Source organism: Pseudopodoces humilis, chromosome 1 (assembly GCF_049639895.1).
Source record: "Pseudopodoces humilis isolate 2021_Gansu_Grassland_sample_001 chromosome 1, ASM4963989v1, whole genome shotgun sequence".
Classification (NCBI taxonomy): Eukaryota; Metazoa; Chordata; class Aves; order Passeriformes; family Paridae; genus Pseudopodoces; species Pseudopodoces humilis.
In genome coordinates this window covers 120,362,703-120,388,300 of record NC_142200.1, presented here as the reverse complement: position 1 = coordinate 120,388,300, position 25,598 = coordinate 120,362,703, and the positions used below count along the sequence as shown (strand labels likewise).

Sequence of the window (25,598 nt, the reverse complement as noted above, 5' to 3'; positions counted from 1 at the left end):
CTAGTGAATTTTAAGTCCCTTAAATCTTCACATCTTCTGGACTCTCCTTTCATTGAATTACATTTTTCACCTAGAAGTGGCCCTCAAAAGTAACTAACCAAGCCTTTACTAATACAGCTATGAAGCAGATTTTAAACAAGTAGTTCATACATCTGACAAATGGCTAATTAATTTTTTGGAAAAGCAAACCAAAACAACCAATATAAAAAGCAAACATGAACCAGGAAAGCAGGAAAATGCAGTTACAGCAGAAAATACCCATTATTACGTTTCAAATGCTTAAAAAACTCCTCATCAATCCCGCAAAACAAGATTAATCACAATTTTACAGTACTGATAATTATTATAAGTACATATATTCAAAGCTGTACAGATAAGGTTGTTTGTCCATTTTTTAACTTGGTGGTTTTATAGTGTTCATCATTAATCCTTCCCCTTTGCATTACACCCATGAGATAAGAGAGGACAGCATAGACCCTCCACAGTGCAGCAAGATGGCATTAAACAATGCAGCTAACAGATCTCAAATAGCAGTTAAAAGACATTAATTTTCTTTTTAACTGCTGGTTTGTAATTATTTTCACAATGTGGAAAGCTACAAGTAGCCTCTTCCACAAACTGACAGCTACTTGGAGAACAGTCCAAAAAAGATTTTAGGACTTTTTCTCAAGACAGCACAACACTCAGTGTCAACACTAGCTTTTAATTTCAATTAAAAGTCTCACTAATAGGGAAATCTTCAATACCTTGCCCCTGCAATTATCCCAACAACCTTTTCAAGCAGAAGCTGCAGCAGCAACCTGCTACTAAGGCCCCTGAAAAATCTAATGATAGTCAGAAGTAGTAAGAAATCAAAGAACATATGAAAGTATTAATTAGACTATCAACAGGGAGACTCATCAGATTAATTTACATTTTGACATGAATTCTGAGGACCAGACAGGCTTGACTCAGTAGTTGGAATGACTCACAATGCCTTTCTGAGCAGCAAATTAAAATTACACTTGTTCTTTGCTGGACAACCTGGGAGTTTCACTACCAGCATTCTCTCTAAAAGCATATGTACCGAAAGCATTTTATCCTCTGACCTCTAGTACTGGCATAATCTCAAACTTTGGGAAGATGCGTTATTTCTGGGTCTTTTCAGAAGAATTAAGTATTTGGTGCAATTTTAAAAGAATGTACAAAAGGATTTCTGGATGGTAGAAAGCAGTTAACAATACATTATTAAACCCAGATCAGGATGTTCTGAACATACCTGGACATTTTAAAGCATGGGCAGCCATGGGATACAAAACCTTCTTAGTACAGGTACTGACAAAACCTATCCCCTTTCCCCACGACTTTTTTCCTATTTTGCCCTCATTTCAGTAAGGGTATATCCACTGCATATATCCATGTCTTTGTATCATATACATTTCAAACAACAAAAAACCTAAAATCTAAGCAACAACTTAAAAAGGATGGCTAAACTATGTGACTTTGTTCTCTTGCATTGCAATGGACAAGCTTCCAACACCAAGAGATCCACATTCAAGTGATAATTACAGGAAGAGTTCTGTCAGACACAAACATCTTTTCAATCCGCTAGTGCATTTCTCAATTCTTCATCCAAGTCCTGAAACCTGTGAACGTGACCTAAGGCTTAGCTATGACCAATAGGTTACAAAACCTAAAATTTTTTTTCCCATGTCATTGCTAAGAACAAACTTTTTGAAGGAGACTCTTCATCAATTAACTAACATGCAAGGTCTTGGTTTCGTTCTGACGACGTTAATGCCAGATGTTTTGGGTGAGAGATCCAAAATACTCACTTCACTCTGTGGCTCCTGAATTACTCTGTAAAGAGATGAAATCAAAGCAGTCTTGTCTTTCAAGCTGGTAGCATAGCTGGATATGGATGTTTCTGGCAGTGTCTGAAATAAAGATATTATAAGCAATTTCGGTCATTAAAATATAACAGCTATTTCAACAACAATTTTCCATCACAAGTCACTATTTATCAGAGTTTACTATAAACTAAAGCTTGTTTCACAAAGAAATCCTCACATTTTCTGTTGCCAGAAGACACACTGCACTCTATCAGTCTGCAATTCCATACAGAATGTAACAACAGTGGATGGGAAATTGATAAAAAAAATAGTTACAAAAACTCAACCACCACTGAAATTTCACTGTGAGATGTGAAAACTTTTACACTTTTCATATCCATACTTCAGGGAGTTCTCGAGACCAACTGTACACAAGTAGTGAACATTATTACCAGATACAGTAGCCTCGAAATACACAAATTTCAGCTGATACAAGTTCTAGCTCTTCTCTAACACTAAACATTTTCTGTCAGTACTAAAGAAGGTAAAAATCTAACCTTTTTAACAACCCTTTGGAAGATGTACATTTAGATGTACATAAGTCTTAGAGAAATTATCATCTCCAGTCCTTCAAAGGACTCCACTCTACAGACAGGAAAACACATTTCCAGTGTATCTAAGCAGATCAGGAGCAAAACCTAGTCACATCTGGTACTCAAACCAATAAAATCATTCACCTATGATACACATTTTCAGTGCTCTCTGTCACGAAGTATGTCACCCCAAAGAGGCAAGGAAAAAAAAAATCCTTTCAAGCAGATATTTGCATTTATCTCATGATCTCAGCAAAATCCAAGGTTACTATCTTTCATCTTCTACAGGATGCAAGCACTCCTGAATACTTCACCAGCAGTGATTTAAATATTCTGGCTAAAAATCAGAGTGTATTACCTTGAACTCTGATAACCACTCCTCCACAACCCCAGTATCCACAGCTAACATCTTCCAACATCTGCTTCAAAACCTTCAGCCTGAAAGAATAAGTAAACACAGTTCATGAATACTCCAGTCACCACATTAAGCAGATGATGTAAATTAAGTCTCTGTGAATACTGAAAGAATCTTATCATGATTTTACTTGTTAACATTTTGCATGCTGACATTACTTTGAACTTTTATTGCACCTCACTTATGAACGCTGCTGGAAGCATTAAACACAGGAGTCTTCACATACAGCAGTTTAATAAATTCCAACTATGTACTGCGTGGGAAGTAAGCCAAAGATTTGCAGAAATGGCATTCTGAAAACAGAAAATATTACCTCCTAAATTTCAATTTCTTTTTCAGCTTACAAAACTCAAGAGCAAACTGCATGGACTCACTGCAGAGAAACAACTGTTTAGGTTTTTCCTAGTAAGCGCTATTCCCAGCTTGGAAAAGGTCACTGAAATAAAGGCAGATGGAAAACCTTTCGGTCCTCCCCCTCCATGGCAACTGCAAGACAATGAGCCTGCTGCCTCAGCATGGAGCCTAAGACAGACTCCTCAGCCCAACATTCTGCCCAGTCTCGGACAGAGAGAGGTCGTCAGCAGTAGGACTTGAACATGGGAGATGCAGAGTGGCTACTGAAATTAATTTCCAATTTCTCTTCCATTTTGAAAAACCACTTAAAAACAACTGTCCCTTGGGGCAGCTCATTCTGACACAAAAGACCAATATATCAAACAAAAGACCAATGTATCATTAAGATCTAAAACTACTAAAAGTTTAAAAAGCACGCTGTTAGCTTATCCAAATTGTGCCTGTGGATTTCAACCAGTAACAAAATTAAACACTCATCTGAGGAAAAAATTAATGCTGTCTTTGTGAAATGCTGAGTCATGGGAGATACCCCATCAAGTTTTACTTTGCCAGTTTAAAATTTGTTTTGAAGTATTGATATGCAAAGTATGGGGTTGGTCCATGAATGACAAGCAAGGAAAAAATGGGAGGCAAGACTTTTTATAACACAGACACAAATATTTTGAAATCCAGACTGTAGTAGAGCAGTATATAACACATATACAATATATAGTGTGTATATATATAGTATATATAGTATATAGTGTGTGTATATATATAGTGTATATAGTGTATATATATATATACACACATACTGTATATAGTATATATAATATATACAATATTTTAAGAAGCTTAAAGGGAGAAGAACCAGATATGGTAATAGCAAAAGCTCACTATAACCAAAGCAAGGAGAGTGGGGAAAGCCCAGACTTAAATAAGGCTTTAAGGAGTGACCAAGATATTTCAACACAGCACAGACAATGTTGTGAGGAAATTACTATTCAGACAAGAATGGCAAAAAGAATAAAATTCAACAGGCTGTCCACCAATTTAATTTTCAGAATAATTTTAATACACAATAATAACATAAGGCAACGAGAGACTTCTGTGCCCCCCACCCTCACTTGCATGATCATTAAATAATAGACCAGGATTGGTGAAACCATGGGGAACCAGCTGTGGTAAAGCCCTCTCACAACCCTAGAAAGACACCCAAGTCAGCACAAAGCTTACAAAACACTGTCTTTGGAAGATGAAAGGACAGCAAGGAAGGGCCAAGGAAGCATAAGCACTTAATTTTTGGAGACCAGACCACTGCCATGGCTGGAATATGGGCTCTTCAAGGACTGTGAGGGACAAAAGCTGCCCGTTATTTGGGAGAGCTCTATTTGGGACACCTGGAGCTCAGCCCTGCTGTGGACAATGAGACAGCTGGGAACTTATGGGTCACAGGTGAGAGGGCAGAACAACATGTGTGACACTATGGCAGGTGTTTGCTGCTCACCACCTGAGCGAGACAAAACAGGAAGCCCTCTTCATATACAGCAGGGGAAGTCTTGCATGAACAGGCACCTGGTCCTCACACGGAACATGAGCTACCCTCCTATCTCTTGGAGGGGAAACAGAAGAGGGAACAAGCAGCTCAGGTCGTTTTTGGAGTGCTCCGATTATCACTTCCTGAAACAGGGCACTGAGGAGCCAAAGGCAGGCCCTCTGCTAAACATCCTCATTACAAACATGGAAAAACTGGCCCGTGAGGTCAGGGTCAGGGCAGACACAGCTGCAATGACCATGACAAAGCAGATCACAGGATCCCACTAAAGAAGGATCAAAGCGAGGAGGAGGATCAAGTATATTCTAGAGTGGTTCATGGGCTTTTGCAAAAATAGCAGCAACAGGAAAACTAGGGCTCCATGACTGAATTAGCAGGGGATCTGCTGAGAGAAGATACAGAAAAGGCCAAGGTACTCACTGTCACCTTTGCTTCTGCTGTAACGAGCAAGAGCAGTCCCCAGGAACCGTGGATCTCAGAACACATAAAAAAATTGCCTCAAGTGCCAGAGTGGCTGAGGAGTCTCCATCCATGGAGACACTGAAAACCCAGTTTGATAAGATCTTGAGCAGCAAGACACCTGTTTTAATTTTCACTATTTTAAGCAAAAGAGGTTGGACTTAATGATAACCAAAGATCCATTTAAACCTCATCCATTCTGTCATCCAGTATCAACAAAGAAATGGGAAGGATTAACATGAAGAATATTAATTTAGCTAAAAACCAAGTCTTTCTGATCAGCACTGACAGTAACTGAAGGTGTAACAATGAAAATACAGAGCAACAGGCTGTGTGTGAGACCCTGCTCTCAAGTGAGGCTTTTAAGGGTAATATCATGTGCTAACAAACACAAAGACTAGTCCTACTACCATTATTGAAGCAACCACTTTCCCAATTCCTACAGAATCCCACAACCTACTAGCCCTACCTTCATTCCTGGACAGTGGACAAAGGTTTTTGCAGCATCTCATGCTTCAGCACATCTGACAATAGTAACCATTCCCTACTAAGACCCATTAATAGCACAAATACCTGTCCTAATACTGATTGCTTAAAGCAAAAATCACATTATTTAAAAGAGGCAAGAGGAGTCCTGCATATACCAAGTCCATAGTTGATACCACATTTATCCAAGAGATTTTTTTTTTCACCTTTCTCTAATGATCCACCAAGCATTATTTTCAGATTAAAGGTTCCCAGAGAACAGAGGTTTCATTTGACCAGTAAAAACAGTAAGAGAATCCTTGGATAGCATTATCCATTGGAATAATACTTAAAGTTTTTATGATTCATTTTATAACTATGTATTTAAAGATGACTAATTTTTTATATTTTTTTTTACAGAAGCATGAACTTTTGAAATTACATCTATAAAAAAAGAAATAGGACAAAGTTTTTGCTAATCACATCTTTTATATTTCTTTTTAAAGTAGCAGAGGCATTCCATTGAGACTTAAGGCAGTAGAAACTTACAGGAGATAAACTGTCCTTATTTTACCTTCATGCTTTAAAAAGTTCATATATTAAAACACAGCAATACACATTTGAGTATCACAAATAAGAACTCTTAACTTTGCAATTATTTTCCATGAAGACATGGATTTTGTGTTTAATTGATGTCCCCCAGAAGGAAAAAAGAGCTTTAATTCCATGTATCAGCTGTGTGGGATCTATTTAGACAGGCAGACAACCTACTGCTTTATTGAGGATTGCCTCATTTTGTCCTAGTTAAATAACAGATCAAGTTTGACTGGCACAATATTTGGACAGAGTTGGAAAACCCAAGACTGTTCCAAAAGAAGAATTAACAAGTTTCAGTTAACAACACTATGTTTTGCTGAAGCCCACAAGTTTAAAGAGAGTAACTGTAGAGTGGGATTTTTAACACCCATTAAGTGCACCAAAATAAGGCTTAATTTATAGCATCTGTTAACCTCTTACAGAAAAAAAAAGACCCAGAGGATTAAAAAAGCATGCCTTAATTACAGCTTTGTTTCAAAGGATATAACTGCAAGATATAGGCCACTGTAAGTATGAGATGTCCCAGTCACTACAGAATTAAAGCAACATAATGCGGATAAAATAAATACCTGCTACTCTGAAGATAAAAAAAAAAAAGGAGAAAAAAAAATTAAAATTGCATTAAGAATGTATTTTATAAATACCAAAATTGCAGTGGAAATTCAAATAAAACAGCAAACACCACACAGCATTTTTCCCAAAAAAGTACAGGTTTAAGGTACATCAGCATGTAATTCTCTTTAAATTAATATTTTTTTTCTTGGTCTCTTCCTACTAAGTCCCTGCAAAGATTCCAAATGAGTGGAATTTGAGAATTTCTTTAAAAACAACTTTTGTCACCACAAATCAAACAAAACTTTGATTAAACGTGAAGAGCAGCTTCAAATGTCCCCTTGCTCCTTGTTCATTTGCATATCCTGATGAAGATTGTCAGAGGAAAGAGAAGTCTCAATTATTTAAATACCACAAAACTACTTGTGATGCAGCTCAGTAACAGCCAGGTAGTTCAGCACTGTTGAATTTTTATTAGACACATACATGTATTCTTAGTTTATCTCACACATGAAGTATCACTTAAGGTGATATTCTTGCATTGCAGGTCTTATCTTCATATTTGCCACATGAAAGCAGGCATAGCTTATGCAGTCTAGCTAACACATAGCTAATTGTCTATATTTAGATGGCTAATATAAGCTGTACTCTTGTGCCTTGGGAGTTAAAAGCACTTCGGAATAGTTTCCACAAGACTCTCAACTTGGATTAGCAGCCAAAGATAGGATTTATAATAAATAATAATTAACAAGTTCCCAAGTCCTAAGCAGCCTCTGACAGCTGTTAATTGGTCTTGTTCTATTCTAATACTGTTAGTCTCCTTCCTTTGGAGATACCAATTTTTGTTTTGTTTCAAGATGAGTAGTACAACTTGAATAAAATACCAAGGAAATTTATCTAACAAAAGCAAGTCTCATTTAGAAGAGAGCTCTACAAAGACCCTAAAAAGGTAATTTTTGCCCCCCTCACCCTTTACAGCACAACTGCATCAGGAACTTACTGAATTTCCTGTTTTTAATAGAGGAGGGAGAAAGTTACTAGGAACTGAGTTGGTGGAAGGCCAGCCAAGACAAATTAAGACATATTCTCTGGCAAACTTACTAATGCATCCACCTACTCAAATGGCTTTGGATTTTCGTACCTGTCACACAAGACTTTAATATAATAGTATCAAATTATGTCTTTGAATGAAAACACAGACAACACAGCCACAGGTTTTTCTTTAAAAATAAATTCTCACAATAGGTGGCTTTCTTGCTCTTTACAACTATCCAGCATTTGCAGAATTCACTCACAGAACGCATGTGTGTCAATGAAATCTGGATTAAGTACAAGGAGGCTGGACTTGGATAAAGAATGAACACTTGAGTTCTGCAGAACTGACCTTCTGAGATCATAGTATTAGATATTTGCTAGGGAAAGTCACAGAGCTGGAAAAAACCAAACCAGGAGCCAGAAACTGCTCAAGTCTCATCCTCTGGGAATTGCTGGAAGAGGAGAGTAAGCATATACTGCGTCTCTACCTAATCTGTAAAGTATCTGCTTGGAAGTCTGTATTACTTGCTAAAAAAAAAAAAAAGAAAGTTAGCTTAAGGGAAACATGGAGCAGAAAGTGAAGCTATTTATGAACCATCAGCCAAATCTGTCAACTCACCCCAAAATAGGAACAAAGTAAACTGGTGAGTATTCCATTAGGATACATCAGACCTATAAGAGACCAAGCCCCTAGTAAATGTTCATCCTCTGTTCTATAGTCGTTTGCACACAGAAGTAGGGATGGGCCAATTACGACTCAACTTTTCTTCCCTTCTGAAGTGGTAGAAGAAATACTAAAAACCAGTCAGCTCTACTTGATTCATCAAGTTCATTTAAAGGACTACAGTCTACACTTAAAATCACTCAAAATCACATTGCTGAACCCTTTTTTCTCTCTCGTTTCAGAGACAAAGACACAATCCTTGTTAAACCACAGAACAGGAAGGAGCACTCTGGCAGGTGTTTTTTTGATTCAATTGCCAAAGAAGAGAATGTATTTTCCTGATGTTAATGCACAACTCGTTTTAGTGATACAGTGATCTGTTCATTTTCTATACTATTTTGAATATGATCAAGATGTTCTGTTCAGATACTTGTAGATGCAATAACAGGCAGCAAAACACTTGAAGTCTCTTGAGAAAAGAAACAGATGCTACTGTGGACTCCAAAAGCCACTCTGACAGGTTTCAGAAACCACAAAGGTCAGGTCTGACTTCTTGATATTTTTCAAACTTCCTCAAAGAAACAAACACCCCATTGTGCTGAAACGGTCACATGCTCTATTCAAATATACAACTGTAAACAGTGCTCAAAGACTTGGTATCAAATATTGTCTGACAATTGCCATCTTCAGCTTAAAACAAGATAGTTATGGTGCACCAAGCATCGCTGACATAGGCTCAAGCAAAGTCCTGAAATGAGAGATGGTTATTCAGTATCTTCTAACAGGAGAAATAACAAGTTTTAGGTGACAGGCTCAAAACAAACAGGAATTACCAAACACAATGTAGGAAGGAAGTATGCACTGAGGTCTGGATAATGAACTTTACATAAATGCACAGAAGAAAACCCCACCTGGACATATGCATGGAAAAATCTACCCAGAACCACTAAATAGATAAGCATTTCTAGTTCAGAAAGCTGGAGTCAAAGGTTCCTCCCCCAGCACACCTCCCAGTTTTCTCTCAGTTCCTTTCTTGGCCTCAATTAACAGCCACTGCTAGACAATAAGGTTTCAGAAACTCATCTGGTTCACTATAGTCACTCTGCAGTCTTCTGCCCAATATCACAGTGAACACACAAAGGTAACTGTTCTGAACATTTGTTTCCAGTGGTTTGTAAAGATTACTGAACCTTAGGAAGTGAAACTGCAGTCAATTTTAATTTCCTCTTGCCTAGGGCATTATTCAGTTTTGCTTCCCATTTTCCCCTCCCCTCTGTCAGTGACAGAAGCAACCTTAGACAGAAGTTCTGATCTAGAGTTTTCACTTTGTATCACAAGGTAGAACATCACCCTTAAAGAGTCAGGAGTCAATGGACTCTCCCAGGATAGAGATTTCAAAAAGATTTCCCCATCCTGTGCACATATGCTTCTTGAACAATTTACACTTGCAATATGACAAAGTGATAGATATTTGCCCACCAAATGGAGAAGTCCTCCTGAATGATATCCATTACAATTTTTAAAAACACAACAGCTCTATTAATATTCAGCCACAGATCTCAATTCAGTTTTGATGACAGCAGTTAAGGAAAAAAACTGTCTATAGAAAGCAACCAAATATCAACTAGACCATACAGGAACTATAAATAACTGTCTTAAATGCAGTTGTTTCTTGGGCAAAGTATTCAGTACCACAGAATACTGTGTGGAGGTTTCTGGGCTGTAAAGTATCAAATGCTTGATGTATCCAACTATAACTCATTCCTCTACAACCTTTCAATTCCGTTAAGAGGGGAAAAAAATAAAAAACAACAAACCACCTGTGGCTGAGTTCATGAAACCACAAGGCCATTTACGTTGCTGGTAAATAGTCACAAGGGCACACATGACTCAAAACATTCATGATGAAAGCTTTCTAAGAAGTCTCATGAAGGTAAGATTCCTAACAGCACAGGCTTTTGAAGATTTTTAATTCTGATTTTTGACTCCTGCCAAATCTATTTGCTCAATTTCAGATTAGTAATCAATTACAAACCACATCTGTATTCAACTACCCTTGTATTCACCTTTTACTACCAAGGGGAAATGGCTCCCAAGACAACCAAATGACTTATGCCAGTCAAACAAGTCAGCAGGACAGAGATATGAAACTACAATCACTGCTATATTCACTTCAATTTATACAAGCCATAATAAATCAGATCTATACTGTTTAAGAAGGACAAAAGCAGCCCTAACAGTACAGCACCAAATGAAATAAGAGGAAATAACTTCCACAGCTTGAATTTTATTTTTTCATCTTCCTCTTCCTCCTTGTTACCCTTTTTAATCCTGCTTTATTATTTCTTCCCTGTTGCCTACTGCACAAGTGCACACTAAGTACACCTGCCATACTGATAACCATAGTCAGTCAAAACTGACTGCCTGTAAATCAACTTACTCCAGAGTTACACCCCACTCTGTGGCAGGCAGAATCCCTACTCTTTTAAGTTATTTCATCTGGAGTACATCCACAAATAGCTTTTCTATCATCTGTAATTCATCAATAGTTTCATTATATGAAAATAAAGTAAGACTTATTACTTTCAAGGTGAAGTTTTTTAAGCTGCTAAAATATACTCACTTCCTCTTGTATTTCATGCAAACATTACTGTTTACATCTTATTGACTAAGAAAGAACAGATATATAAAAAGCATAATCTTAGAATAAAACACACATAATTGAAAGATTTTGTCTTCATTTAAGTCCTTATGTTTTCTGGATTCATAGAGTTAACTGTTCAACACATACGAAGAAAAATCAAGATAATAACTATATGTATCATACAGAAAAAGAAATTAGATTAAGTAACATTAAAATGAGTACAACCACAAGCTTAACCAAATGAATGAACTAGAAAGCTTCAAATATCTTGTCTTGTTTTCTGTGTATCAAGACTTCTGCAACTTGTGTTGAGAACATCAGTGAACTGGCAATTCCACAGTACATGGCACAGTGCTCTTATCACTACTCTAAGGGAAAGTGGTGCTGCACAAGTTCACCATGTACAAGAAATATTCTGTACAGAAGCCCAAATAAACTTACTGTCCTTTTACACCTTAGTTCCCTAAGCCCAAAGTACACTACATCCCTACAAAGTCAGGAAGCTTTCTCAAAACCCAAAGGCAAATTTAAAAGAGTGAAATATAATAAACTATAGAGAGAATAATTGTGTTACAGCTTTCATTTTAGTATTACATTACAAGCAATGGTCTTTCCAAAAGCACATTATTTTGATAGCAATGCTGTGACACATAGCTCCTTGCCTCCTCAACCTTCAACGGTACCACAATATTACCTTTACAGGCAGTTATTCACTTAATCTATCTGTGAAGTCTATTTGCTGCGAGCTAATTTTAAAAACCAAGTTTTGTTTTCTAAGTGAAAATTGCAAGTCATCTCATGTTAGAGTTCGTTCAGAACATTCAGTCATACGAAAAGAAAGGTGTTGGATAATTCAGCTGCTGAAAGACTCTCAGTGTAAAGCATGCACAGGCAGATGCTGCACAATAGCTTGAGTATGACTAAAAAGCATGTGGAGAACTGAGCAGGGGCTGAACTTCATCTCTGAGCATTGACTGTAAAAGACAATTTTAACACCTTCTACCATTACAGCACATAGTTTCAGCTAGTACAAGTCTGGAAGCATTCATCTGGCAACTAGTTTAGCAGTGACCTATCAAAAGGAAAGTGATGCTGTTCACAAAGCAGAACAGGAGTTTCAGAGACTCTTCACCTACTTTTTAGCAGCAACATTAAGAATGCAAGACTTGACCAAAACTTCCCAACTCTTCTGGCTGAGAATGAGATTTTAGGAGACTGTCTGTTTCCAACCCTGCTCTAAATATCTGCACCTCATTCAATCTGGAAAGCAGCAATGTCTACCTGCAAGCCAGACACTAACTTTAGAAGATGCCATACAAGCCACAAGAAGATGCCACACAAGGAAGGAATTTTGTAGCAGCTCTTGGGACTTCATTTCAACTGAATCTTCCTTCTGCCTTCATGAAGTGTGAGGAGCTCCACAAACTGAGAACTGGGCTGGAAAAGTCACAGGTGCTTCAGAAGTGACTTATGTCAGGTTCAGGCCCAGACAGGGTAAATTTTTGCAGTAGCTAGGAAGAGCATAGCCAAGATCCAGAAGCCATTCTATACCACCTCATCATTTCCAGGGGGAGCACTCAAAGTAGCCAGTTCTGCATGGTGAACTATCCTGTGTGCATTGTTTTGCCTATTTTGTACACTTTGTTATTGATAGGAAACAGTAACAGCTGCACTTTCTTATTCCATTCCTGTTTCCAGTAAATTGTTCTTATCTCAGCCTGTAATCTTTAGTTTTTGTGCCCCTAATTCTCCTCTCTATCTCTGCAGGCTGGGGAAAGGGAGACTGAGCAAGTAGTTGAGGTTTGGAAGGTTTCATTGGGAACATTACATTGGGGAATACCAATCCTATGCCAGGACAGACTTATCTGGTAAAGCACAGACCCCTCTTTCAGGCCAAACCCATTCCAGGACACCCAGCCCTTCACAAAGAAAATAGAACTCTCCCCAGGGCTTCCATTGGCTTCCCTGGATCAGCTGCGTCACCACACTGGCCTACCCAGGGAAGATCTACAGTAGAGCATAATATCAGACAAGACCAAATACTACTGCAATGGAAAGGTTTGATTTGGACTCAAGAGCCTTTATTTTAAGTAAGTGCTCTGATCCATCCCATCATCCTAACCCTACTAATGCAGCAACATTAGCATTCTTGACAGCTTTCTAACTGCAAAGTATTATCTCCACTATACCATTCCACCATTTCCTCAAAGATCATGAAAGAAAAGCAGGAACCTTGCTATCAGGAATACACACCAGATTTTATAGTAAAAAGAGGTTTATGATAGTCTACTGACAGGTGTTTCAGTAGCTCATTTTCATAGGGAAAAAAAACAACAAACCCTATACAATGGTATGTTTTCCAAAAGAGGGGTGCATCAATACTGCAAACAACCTTAGGCCTTGGTTTTAGTGGCCAATAATTACTCCCTGTTAAATTACAGAATTAAAATTATCCATCAATATATGCATGCAATGCATGTATTTAGCTGTGTTACACATCTACAGGAGAAACATGCTTTATCTATTCATGACAGTTCTCTTATTCTTCCTCATCCCTTCACATTCCCCCACCCCCACAACAGCCCATCTACATACACTCACAAAACTAGACACATCCATTTGAAAAACATTTCAGAGCAACTAAGAACAATTTTGTAGGTTCTTACATACTTTACAAGCTGCAGAAAAGCATGACTTCTCAACTAAAATTTTTAAGGGCAGGACCCACGCTTCTGTCTCATTCAGAAGATACATCCAATACATTAAATGCTCTACTGTCACACATAAATGCTTTAGTACAGACAAAATATATGCAACTCAAAGTTTCAAGAGAATTTACTACACCCTGTATGTCTTGCTCTGCATTATAATTTTTAAAAAAAGTCAAATCCCAAAAGCATAATAGTGGCAAAGCAGAAAAGGATTATCATTGTCTTACATTGAGAGATGTATTAATTAAGATTGAATTCATGTTAGATGAAAAAGCTTTTAAAATAAAAAGCTCCCATTTCATGAAAGCATTTAAAGGTCAGAATATTAATTACTCCAAGACATAGAAAGCTCATAGAATTCAAATTATACAGGTTCTGGAAGGACTGTTTATTTGAGTTCAGATTTCCAGGGTAATTGATATTACCAAGCAATCTGCCATTATTCCGAAGTCACAACAGAAAGTTTCTATTGAATTTATAGAAATAGCAGAAAATGGTTTAAGATTAAAAATTGATTTGTTAATCTTAATTAAAAAGAGCATACATTCCTTTTTTTTTCCTGTTTCTTTTATTTGCATTCTCATGAAATCACACAATGTCTTCTTCTCAAGACAGGCCTGATTTTTAAGAGCATTCTCACATATACTACAGACCTAGTAGTTCTAGAAGAAGTGAGCAGTGCTTCTATAATCAGTCATCAATTCAGAGTACTGGCTTAGACTACAGATTTGATGATTTAGAGCCAGGCAAATATTTCTGTAGCCTAACTACAAAGTGGTCAAAATTTATTTCTACAATAATCTCAAGTCTGTGAACTTGGGTACTTGATTTAATGTACTATGCTTACAAGCAGCAACTGAGAAGGCACTTGAATGGCAGACAGAGTAGTGACAATACATGAAAATTGGTCATTGATTGCACATGTATTTAGGGTGCAGTGGACTGGATGAACCAGAGCTGAAGGACATCAATACAGCCTAACAACCCTTGGACACAACATTTTGGGCTTGTAAAAAACTGTCATAAGCATATGAAAGAAGTGTCACAGTGAACCGAGAGCAAAGCAACCTCCAGCACATTGGATGAAAAGAATATAATCATGTGAATGGCCACTTTTGAAACAATATGACATTTGAGGCATGGGGGTTAATTGAACAAAACAAAAAGACCATACACCTATCATTCAACATCAACAGACACATTTAAGGAACTTCTTGAAGGGTAAGTGTGGCATCACTTGGTTCCTGTTTCATCACTCAGTTAACTTCCTATTCTCAGTTTTGTCAGTTCCTCTATTTACTGTAAAAGCAGGACCTTCATCTAGGTGTTCCTTCTTCCCTCGACATTGAATGTACCCACATCCTACTCCACCTACTGAATTTATTCTTGTATTCTACCACACCAAGAAGCAGCTGTAAACGGTTAAGGCAGTCCCTGCCACTGTGTCACAAGATTGGACTGACTTTGTGAGCACCGATGAGCTAGCATCCACTTCTTTACCAAAAGAGGACAAAACTTCTAAGGCACTTATGAATAAAATAGGAGTGACCCAAAGATTTCCATTACTTCCTTAAGGAATGAATAAATATGTGCATTATGTATGGAAGGGAACGGCACAGTTTAGAGATCTCCTCTGATTATGTTGTTTTGGGTGGAAAATCATTATCATTTTCCCCTGTGCAGTTACAGCCAGTAACAGTCTGGGAGAAAATATCACTGCACAAATAACCACTCCATCCTAGTAAAAACCCTTGGTAACCAATCCAAAGGCATATGCTTCAGATATTCTTAAATTTTAACCTACCAACAAAGAGAATAATACTGAAAATACATATACCAAACTAAAGTAAAGCAGCAAAAGAATTAAAAGTAGCAGAGATTGCAAATTTACTCAGCCAATCCTCAGCATGATGCAGAAGTGCTGGAAGAGTAGTTCTGCTATATTTGTACACATTACTGAAAATTCAACAAAACTTCAACCAATTCCAGCTGAGACAACAGAATCCTGTTACTTCAAGTTGTATCATTACAGAATAAGCAAAACAGATGTTTCCTTTATTGTGTTTCACTGAGTAACAGAACAAATTTGATTGCGTGAAGTGTCTCATCACAACAAGACTGTTGCGAAAATACTCCTCATTTACAGTACTGACACATAATGCTGCTGAAAAAACAGGTGAGGGGGGGTAAACAAACTCAAAAGCTTTTTCCTCAGCTTTACAATTAAATATAAATCACATTCTCTTAAGACAGGCAGAAATTCGTAAATATTATACCAGCACTCACAAAGCTACAGATGCACATGTAAGCAGATGTGCAGAATTACTGTCAAACGCCTCTCAGCTGCTCCTCTGGCTGCTGCACTGGGAATTTAGTTCAAAGCAGGGAAAAAAATGCAGGAGCCTATTAAGTCTTTCTACACCTGACATACGGAGTCAGTATAATTAGGAACATAAGAGATGTGAGCGGAAAGACTGAAGCTTATTGAGCCTAAAAGCTGTAACTGAGTCAAGACAGTAACACATCTGCAACATGTGACATCAAACAGGCAGGTATTTTGGCACAGCCTAAAGGAATTCAGTAAAAAATATTCTTTTAACTGAGTATACAGTAATTGGTTTAACCAGATGTGCTATTAAACACAAACCATAGGATTATACTCAGCATTTCACTGGCAAATCAAGTCTAAATTGACTGTAAGGAACAAAATTGTTGCTTTAGCACAAAGTACCAAGAGCTGAAGTACCCCAACACTGCTCCTTCCCTCACTTTGATCACACTTTTCTCCCCTTCTTCAGCCTAACGCAAAATACATGATGCTGCAGTCTACCTATTTCAAATCTGGAAGAAACAGAATTTCCTTCAGCCAGCAAATACTTCAAAGGAGTATTTACTGGGGGGGGGGGAATTAATTTTTGTACCTGAAGATCCTTTAGTCTACTTCCTCAGGTAGAGATGTGACTGTAGCATACCTGATGTGCTTTACACAGTACACTGAAAATATTCACAGTATTCTAAATGACAGAAAAGGTGGTTAGTGTTAAAAACCTGTCAAATGCAATTTTTTAAAATTTACTAGGTCAACTTAACACTTTTACACAGATTCCAGTCATCTCCTTTAATACAGTATTAAAGGATTGAAAAGAATTAAGAATAGAAAACAATTGCTTTTACTTATGAGAACAGGATTCAATTGCTTGAAAACAAATCATAATGATTTAGTACAGCCTTGTCCATTAACCAGACACTCACGGAGACCTTACATTATCCAGCACTAGCTCCTGTACAATACTCAGACTACTAGACAGCTTAATTGTTGAGTATTAGATATAATTCCCTACCACATATTTCAAGTGTAATGGGATTTTTTTTCCCCCTTCCTAAAAAAAAGAACTGCAATAAAACATAAAAACATAGCAAAAGTAGTGAATCATGGTGTTCAGTATTAGCAAAATATTAAAGCTGTATGCACCATTCGTCAGGTTGAAATTAATGCCTTGCTGAAGCATAAATATTTATCCAGTGCAAACAGCAGGAAACCTTAGGAGACAGCAAGGCTTTAAGCATCGAAGTGTGTTAATTAGTACCCAGTGCAGCTTCAGAGCATGCTATGCTATTTTTAAATAAAGGTTAGCTTCCAAATAGAGGAAAGTAGCAAAATGTAAAAGTAAGAGATAGGATAGCCTAAGAAAGCTGTCTTCAATAGCTATCAAAAGTGCCCCAAATATACATTTTTTTTTTGTCACAAAGTTTTGAATGAGAGCTCTTGTGCCAATCAGGATGGAATACAGATACTTAGCAACTTTTGCATCAGCAAAAGGCATGTTTTACTAGTATTACTTTCACCTAAATTTCTTCACTATGCTTCAGTTGCTACACAGCATTTCATATCATCAGAGGTAAGAGATGGAAAAACAAAAACATACATCTGTTTTGAAGAGATAACCCATTCCTAAGTCTTTGTCGCAACAACCAGATGATTCTTCAGCACTGCTGGTCATTTATAAATTACAAAACGTTTCATGCACACCCACACTTTCCATGGCATTCTCCATATACAAGGGTGACGATAATTAAATATCTGTCCAAAGTCTATGTCCTTTACTGATTCCAGTTCTATTAAATAATGCTACTAATAACAACTGTTTATTGAACCCATCTGTTTTTACATTTGTACACCATTTAGAAGTTACACTGAAGCACTGAAGCCTTATAAACAGAACCTTTAATTCATCACACTAACACGTACCCCAACATTCTCCCCTTTCTGGCATTACAAGATAAAACGGGGTCACATTCAGACAATTTCAGGACTCACTTGGCTGTAAGTTGTACTGCTTTCATTCACTGTCTTTCCAGTTGTTAGCAAAGCATGTAAGTTCATGTGGGGCTGTGACTAAAGAAATTGCCATAAATAACAGTTGCCCTCACAGACTCAGCCAAGATTCTATTTTTATTCTGCTCCTCTTGAACATGGTCCTGATTAGGGCAAAGGCTTCAAAACAGTTTCACCACATGTACAAGAAAATACTTCATATCCAGAACTAATTTAGAAATGCTATAAACTGAAAACTATTACAGTTGTTAGATTTTTCAGATGTTGGTTTTGGTGTTCTGGGCTGTTGGGGTTTTTTTTGTATCTAATCCAAGAGCATTTGAGTTTACGTGCTAGCAAAGTTCCAATACAAATTCTCATAGAAGCCTGATTTACAAAAAGAACAAATGCAGAAGCATTTCACCTGTCAGCCTTGTGCAAAACTTTTTACATTGTAAATGTTTTGAAGTAACTTTAAATAATTCAAGTGTCTGTTGTTTATACAGAAAATCTCAAATTCATGCGAAAGTACTTAATCTAAAAAGTGTGTGCATACACTTACACATTACAGAGTAGAGGAAAGAGTCTGGCCATTGTAGGAATAAACATTTTAATGGCATGAATGCAGAGCTGTAAACACAGCCTAGCAGCAATATGCAGTTGCTACACATTAAAAACATTTTCATACTTTAGTACTCCTTGTCTTCAACAACACTGACACAGGTTTCTGTCCTTATCCTGGCACCTTGTTGCTGCCTTCCAAGATTATCTCAGGAAGCATTTCAAATAAACTAATCCAATTTAAGTTTCTAAATAACTGATGCTAATAAAAAAATGCTTTAATTCCAACACATTCTCCACTTCCATGTGTGCGTTCCATACATCACCATTTCAATTCTAGCAACTGAGGACAGCAAATGCCAAAAGGGCTATTTTTCCTGGAACAGAAAGAAAACACAGATGTAAAGAAAAGACCTCATGCCCAATATTCTAATTTAAGTTGTCTTTTGTATATATATACTCGCATAATTAAACAGAACAGCATTAATAAAACAAAAGATGTAATTCTCCTAAGCAGGGAAACAACAAGTTTCCAGTAAATCAACTAACTCTTTCAAGCACATCCTACCAAGTACAAACCAACACACCAAAAGACACTGCATATAAACTGCAGGTTTTAAGCATGCTGTATTTCCATAATCCCATGGAAGTCTCAGAGATTAGACAGAGTCACTCCAGTCAAACTATTTAACCTCAGAAGATAATTACAGATGGGTAGTCTTCAGTTTTTATGAAGTGTATGAGATTTGGACTCTGGTTCTCTTCAAAGAAAACAGAGTATGCAGGCAGGGAAGGTCACACTGTCAGGCTTCTCATTTCCTATATAGCAAGCTCAGATCTCCGGTTTAAATTTCATGCACCTTGCTCTTGGCAGACTGAGGGCTTGGTAATACCGGATGTAACACACACAAGTTCAGTGATTCACAGGTGTAACTTCCATTTCTGCTAAGGAAACTACCCCCACAGTCCTATGGGAAACCTGAGGATAAGCTTTGTACCTAATCTTCCAGTTGTGAGAGAGGAAGCATGCCAGGTTATGCAGAGAGCGCATTTGCCAAAGGGAAGGGCTGGGAATGAAACCTGACCTGGCAATTCACCTAACGGATTTAAATCTAAGCTCTTCCCTATGGAGGCTTTCTATGTTTGCTGAGTGCACAGGTGATCTTTGTTAAGAGCCCAAGAGCTACTACATTTTAATATTCTCATCAACATAAACATTTATGCCTCATGAAAGTTTCATCTGAAAGCCTCAAATATTCCACAAGCTCTTAGTCCCAAAGGGTAGCCTAGGAACTGTGACTTTTCTCTAAGAAATCATTTTGCAAACTATGCATTCTCCATACAACCTGAAAAAACACAGTGTCAAATCAGACCATTTGTTTTCTAATTTAAATAACCAGACATTAGCCAACATTTATAACTAATAATTCAAACCTCCAGAATTAATAAGGCAATCTTCACATTGCATGCATTCAAGCCAGTGACAGGTTAAGAAGACGACCTAATATGTACCCTAAGGTAGGCTTTAATGAAAATCAGTTTCCTGACATGAACATGAGGAAGGTTCAAGATATTGGGGTTTTAGAGGAATGTGTACTATGAATGAAACCTTAACTCAGTGATTTACTAACAGGTTTGACCCACTCACATGCATCAGCAAATGCAAATTCGAGCAAATGCTCGTCTCCCAGCTTAGAGCCAGCCCCACTGTGCTAAGTAAAACACCGATGACACACATCACTTGTAGTGCCCAGCCTTACAATATCTCACACACATAAAATCAGAATCCAAGTGACTTAACTACTCAGCTATTCCTGAGAACATGTCTCCCATGGACTCTCTCAAGTGAAAGCAAACCCGCCCATTCAGGAGACTACAGCACAATTTCAATGTGATTCTGCCCAAACAGCCTTTTTCCTTGGAAGAAGCTTTCTGATTAAATTTAAAGTGTCCCTTTAAAACAGCTCACTGTTGCAAGGAAGTGAATTGTTACAGTCAATAAATCATCCCAAGTAGTACAAACTTCCTCCAAATTATCATCCTTCTGATAAAAGGCCTATTAGAAGTGCCTTGCCTCACAAAGAGATTATCACAGAAGAGAAGCAGACGGGTTTTGTATTTCAAAATTAAAGGTTTTATATTTTTTTCCTACTCTCAAGGAAAAAATACATCCAAAAATACTGCCAGAGGGATCTAAAATTCAACTTCAAAGTATATTACTTTTACCAAAACTATTTCACTGATGAAACTACAACAGATTGCAAATTAAATTTGACCACATTATACAACATTACTTACTTTTTGTAACATAAAAGAACTTGTTGAAAGGTGGAGAGAACAAAAGCAAGATGCCATTGGGGGTGTGAAACTATATGATCTTTAAGGTCCCTTCTAACCCAAACTTTTCTACGATATTGTGGAAAGCACAAACTTCTGAAAAACCACTGTAGCATGTAAGTCCATTACTGGAGGGAAAAACTGCAGAAAAGCCTTTTAGATGCCATGAAGTGCAGTCATCAATGTCACTCTATGCTTTACTCCAGAACACTGCTTTTTGCCTCTCTGCAGCGCGATTTGCTCAGCTTGCCTTAAAAAAAGAACTCACTAAATCTGAATTTGCAGCTAACGACCCTAACATCAATCATGTAACAGAAACTTTCATATTTTGCTCTTCTACAGGCGTTAAAATTTCTGAAAGGTGGATACTAGTAGGACTTCATGATCTTCAAATACACAAATCTTCCCCCTGTGAACCTAAGGCTGGGGAGCTTTTTCGGCAGCGAGCTAGAATTCAATTGGACGGGAAACAAACGTGATGGCTGTCGGGATTACATGGGACAAGACAAGTCCAGGGGCACTATCTCCGCTTTCATCGTCACATACATAAAGCACACGGAAGGTCACTCCAATTTAAGTGCGCCGAGTTAACCCGCGGAGGCACCAGCCCCGCAGCCCGCTCCGAGCCAACTCCGCGGTTCTAACTGTTGCTGCCACCTCCCGCATCCCCGCGGCGGGCACGCAACTCTCCGCGCCAGCGACACCGCCGAGCATACCCGCAGCACGGCTTGCGATGAAGGCGTTTCACAGCCCGCCGCCCAGCTCTGCCCCACATCTCCCACCAAGGTCTGCAGCGGAGCCGAGAAGCCCGCCGAGAGGCACGGCGCTGCCTGCCCTGCTCCGGGGACACCGCGGGAGCGGCTCCTTTGTCTCTCCCGCAGCCCCGGTCGCCTTCTCCCGGCGGCACAAGGCGCCGCTGCCCCGCCGGCCCCTAGACGCCCCGGCGATGTCGCCCCTTGCCCACCGTGCCCTGCCGCAGCCGGACCGGGCGCGGGCGGTGCACGGCGAGCGGGTGGCCAGACGCGGCCGGGATGCCGGCGGGGCCCCGGGAGGACCCGCGGGAAGTGGGGGAAGCTGCAGCCGGTGCTCGGTGCCGCCCCACAGCCCCGCACCGGGGGCAGGGAGCCGCCCTGCCCCTCCATCGCGCCCGGGCACCGGCCCTGACCCCGGCAACTCCGCCGCCCCCGTCCCGGCCTCCCTCCCCGCGCCCTTCACCCACCGCAGCCCCGGCGAGTGGCGGCCGCTCCAGCCGCGCGCCGCCGGCTGCCCCCGGGTGGGGCGCGGGGCCCGCCGCCTGGGGGGGCCCCGCTCAGTCGGCCGCGAGTTGCCCGACGGCCGCGGCCACCCCGTCGGGATGCGCCAGCCCCGCGCGGGAAAAAAAGTTGTCCCCGCGGGAGCGGCCGGGAATCGAACTCACCCTCCCGCCCGGCGGCTCCGCCGCGGCCGCGACTCAAACTCACCCTCCCGCCGGGAGCGGCAGCGGCGGGCGGACACCGCCCGGCCCCGCCGCTGCCTGGCGGCGGCCGCAGCCAACCGGAGCGCGCAGCGCGGTCACGCCAGCCAATAGCGCGGCAGAGCGGGCCGTGCGCGCGCCCCGCGCCCCGGTGGGCGGGGCCGGCCCGCTCCGAGGGCGGGCGGCAGCGGGGCCGGCCGGCGCGCTGTGAGGGAGCCCCGCGGGGAAGCCGGACGAGTCATGGGCTCTCTGCCGCGGCCGGGCCGGGTGCTTCTTCCTGGGGGAAGCTCGGGCGGAGTCCGGAGCGCTGGGCAGGGTCGTGCCCCGCGGGGAGATGCTCGCTGCGAAAACTGCCCTGCGAGCACGTGTGGCAGCGGGCCCTCGGAACAAAACGGGCGGCGGCGCTTGGGACGGGTTCGAGAGAGCAGCACCAGAGCCGCATGTGTTCTACCGCTGTCCCAAATCACACATTCCCCCCGGCCTGTCACTTGGAAAGAAGAATAAAGCTGGAGGCGAGAGCGGGGGGAGGCAGTCAGGTCTGACAGTGCCCCAGCCCGACAAAGGTACGTCTCACAGCTCCACGGGAGATGCTTACAGGCACCCTGACGGGAACGACACAGAATTAATTTTCATCATGTGTGTCTTAATCACTAGATACTGGATTCTTATCAGCCTTCCCCAAGTGAAGCAATTGTGGGCAAGTCTCATTCCACAGCAATCCAAGGCCTTTTCAAATGCAAGTACTATTTTTTCCCCTATATTTTTTTTTCCTACTGCCATCCTTGAACTGCTCTGAAGAACAATCTTGAAATAAAACCGCGTGTCCCACAAATAGCTACTTTTTATTTTCACATTTTTTTGTTACCACCAGAGTTTCTTTGTAAGTGTGCTTTTAGGATATAAGTTTTATTCCTCAGATGCACGCACTTGTGGTAATCCTTTGAATTAATAAAAATGAAGTTAATCAGTAATCTAATTACTCTGAAATAATAAAAAATTAAGTTAATCAGTAATCTAATTGCTGTGTGGTGAAATCAAGGCAAGGAGGCTTTGTTATGGCAGTGATTTGGTCTGTGTCAAGTATCATATAATGACAGCCTGAATTAACACCACCAACACTGTCAAAAAGTGCTGTCCCATATGATTACTCATTTAAAAGCCATGGTCTTTTACGCCTTGCACATGTTCATTTCCTTAATTACTCTGTACAGGTAGGTAATGTGTTCACATACAAGTTTATTGACTTCTCTGGAGCCTTGAACCTGAGAAAATACCAGGTTCAATGCACTTCTTCTTTCTTGGCCATCCTGCATATGGACGTCAGTATCATTCTGTCTGAGCTGTTTCTAGACTTGTGCTATTGTACCATTCATTTCCGTAGGTATATAGTACACTAATTTGTTGGCAATAAAATATGTGTTATTTTCAAGGACCTTTTAGAATATGAACCATAATACATAAAAATTGCTTTTAGAATATGAATGTCTTACTAAGCCATTTGTCTTTAGAATACTCCCACTGTATTATGGTCTAAATTCATGCTGTCATCAGTTTCTATGACACTGGGTAAAATAGGTCTGTTTTCCTGAAAAGATAGATATTAATTCCAGCAAAGGTTTACATAAGCTTTATTATTTCACTAAAATGAAGAGAGACACTTAAATGCCATAATTGTAGGAACAACCAAATGGAACTTTTAAAGGGAGATAATAAACTTTTACCTTTGAAAGAATATATGTCTGTATCATAGCCAGAACACTTAATAGTTTGGGGATTTTGGTTTTTTTAAAGCTCTTTACCTGACTAACTTTCTCTGCCTTCCCATCACTATTTCTGCCAACAGCATTGCAGGCATATACAGCTTCCATCGCAGTGTCTTTCCCACCTGCTGCCTGCAACTATTCCTGAGACCCGCTTGGTTCTTGTGACCCAACAGCTACAAAAAAGGCCAAGTCAATTCAGTCTGAAAAGAACCAAGTAGAAATGCCCAAGTATTTTTAAACATGATGCTGTCCCCTGAGCTGGTTTACTGCTCAGTTCTGCAGTTCTGAGAGGACCAAAGAACAAGCAATGCAAGGAAAGATACAGCAGTGCAGGAGGAGTTTATTAGCCTGCATGGTCAGACCCAGTGTCAGGAGGGAGGCTGGCTACTGATGTGGCATGTGACATACTAAGTGACCCTGATAATTGCAAACAGAGGTACTGATATCATGCTATCATTAGTTATTAATTTTACTGTTATTAATATGTTATAACTTAATGATTATTATCAAAGTAATGAATCGTCTGTGAACAAAAGGCAGGCAAATTATTCTCATGCAGCAGATAGATAACTGTCCTTCAATGTCAGGTCACATTAGCAAAAGAAAATAGTTCAGCTTATATTACTTCCACAGATTTTATGTTTTTAACTCCTAAATTCTTTTAGTGTTTCAGGCATTCTTAGCACATTACCCTTAAATATTCTAGATGCACAAAAAAATATGCAATACATTTTGGTTTTAATGTGTTTAGATTTTTGTGCAGAGATGGACACATCACTTACTGCAGCGTAGTCTTATGTTTAGGGCAGAGTTTTTTGCCATTAGCAATCCATTTCACACTGCCCTCTCAGACGAGGGCCACAAAGAATCAGAACTTTTGTTCCACTTTCACAGCAGTCAAGACTGCTCAGTGCTGTTTCACAAAAAGTATTTCCAGGAAGAAGATCTCTTCAGATTTCATAAAGCATTCTCATTTCTCAGAAATATAATTTGGAACCTAGAGCTTCTGCCTGCTTTATAATTTTCAATCTCTGCCTATTCATTACAAGTTCTTATATTTAGATATATAATGGATTTGTAAGCTTCTTTAAAAATAGAAATCCTTGATAAATAAATACTTAACAACCTTAATCTCTGTCATATGACCGTGTTCTTAAAGCTCAATTCAACACAGAGACCGTTTTTAAAAGATAATGCATCTGGACCATAGGAAAAAAATAGCAGTTATTTCCAGTCTGATCTCACAGAAAATCTGTAGCCTATGAGACACCAAGAAGGGCATGTTTAGGGAGAGAGACAGCATTCCAGAAGGGACAATTTCTTGGTCCTCTGTCC

The 25,598-nt window shown here is 39.6% G+C and overlaps 1 protein-coding gene across 6 annotated transcripts in view; it reads right to left on the bottom strand.

Annotated features, from left to right (window-relative positions):
- Window positions 1-25,598, bottom strand: part of HYCC1 (hyccin PI4KA lipid kinase complex subunit 1) — a 55,088-nt gene that overhangs the window by 16,701 nt on the left and 12,789 nt on the right. For 2 of the 6 annotated variants that reach the window (XM_005518871.3, XM_014248641.2), the window contains exons 1-3: window positions 22,465-22,513; window positions 2,763-2,842; window positions 1,815-1,916 (exon numbers count right to left, since the gene is read on the bottom strand). In XM_005518871.3, the coding sequence (XP_005518928.1) occupies window positions 1,815-1,916; window positions 2,763-2,813 (153 nt within the window). In that variant the 5' untranslated portion in view covers window positions 2,814-2,842; window positions 22,465-22,513. Of the gene's footprint in view, window positions 1-1,814; window positions 1,917-2,762; window positions 2,843-4,388; window positions 4,407-18,711; window positions 19,086-22,464; window positions 22,533-25,598 lie in introns of those variants that run through there. The other 4 variants (XM_088058424.1, XM_088058426.1, XM_088058433.1 and 1 more) reach the window with 4 other exon arrangements.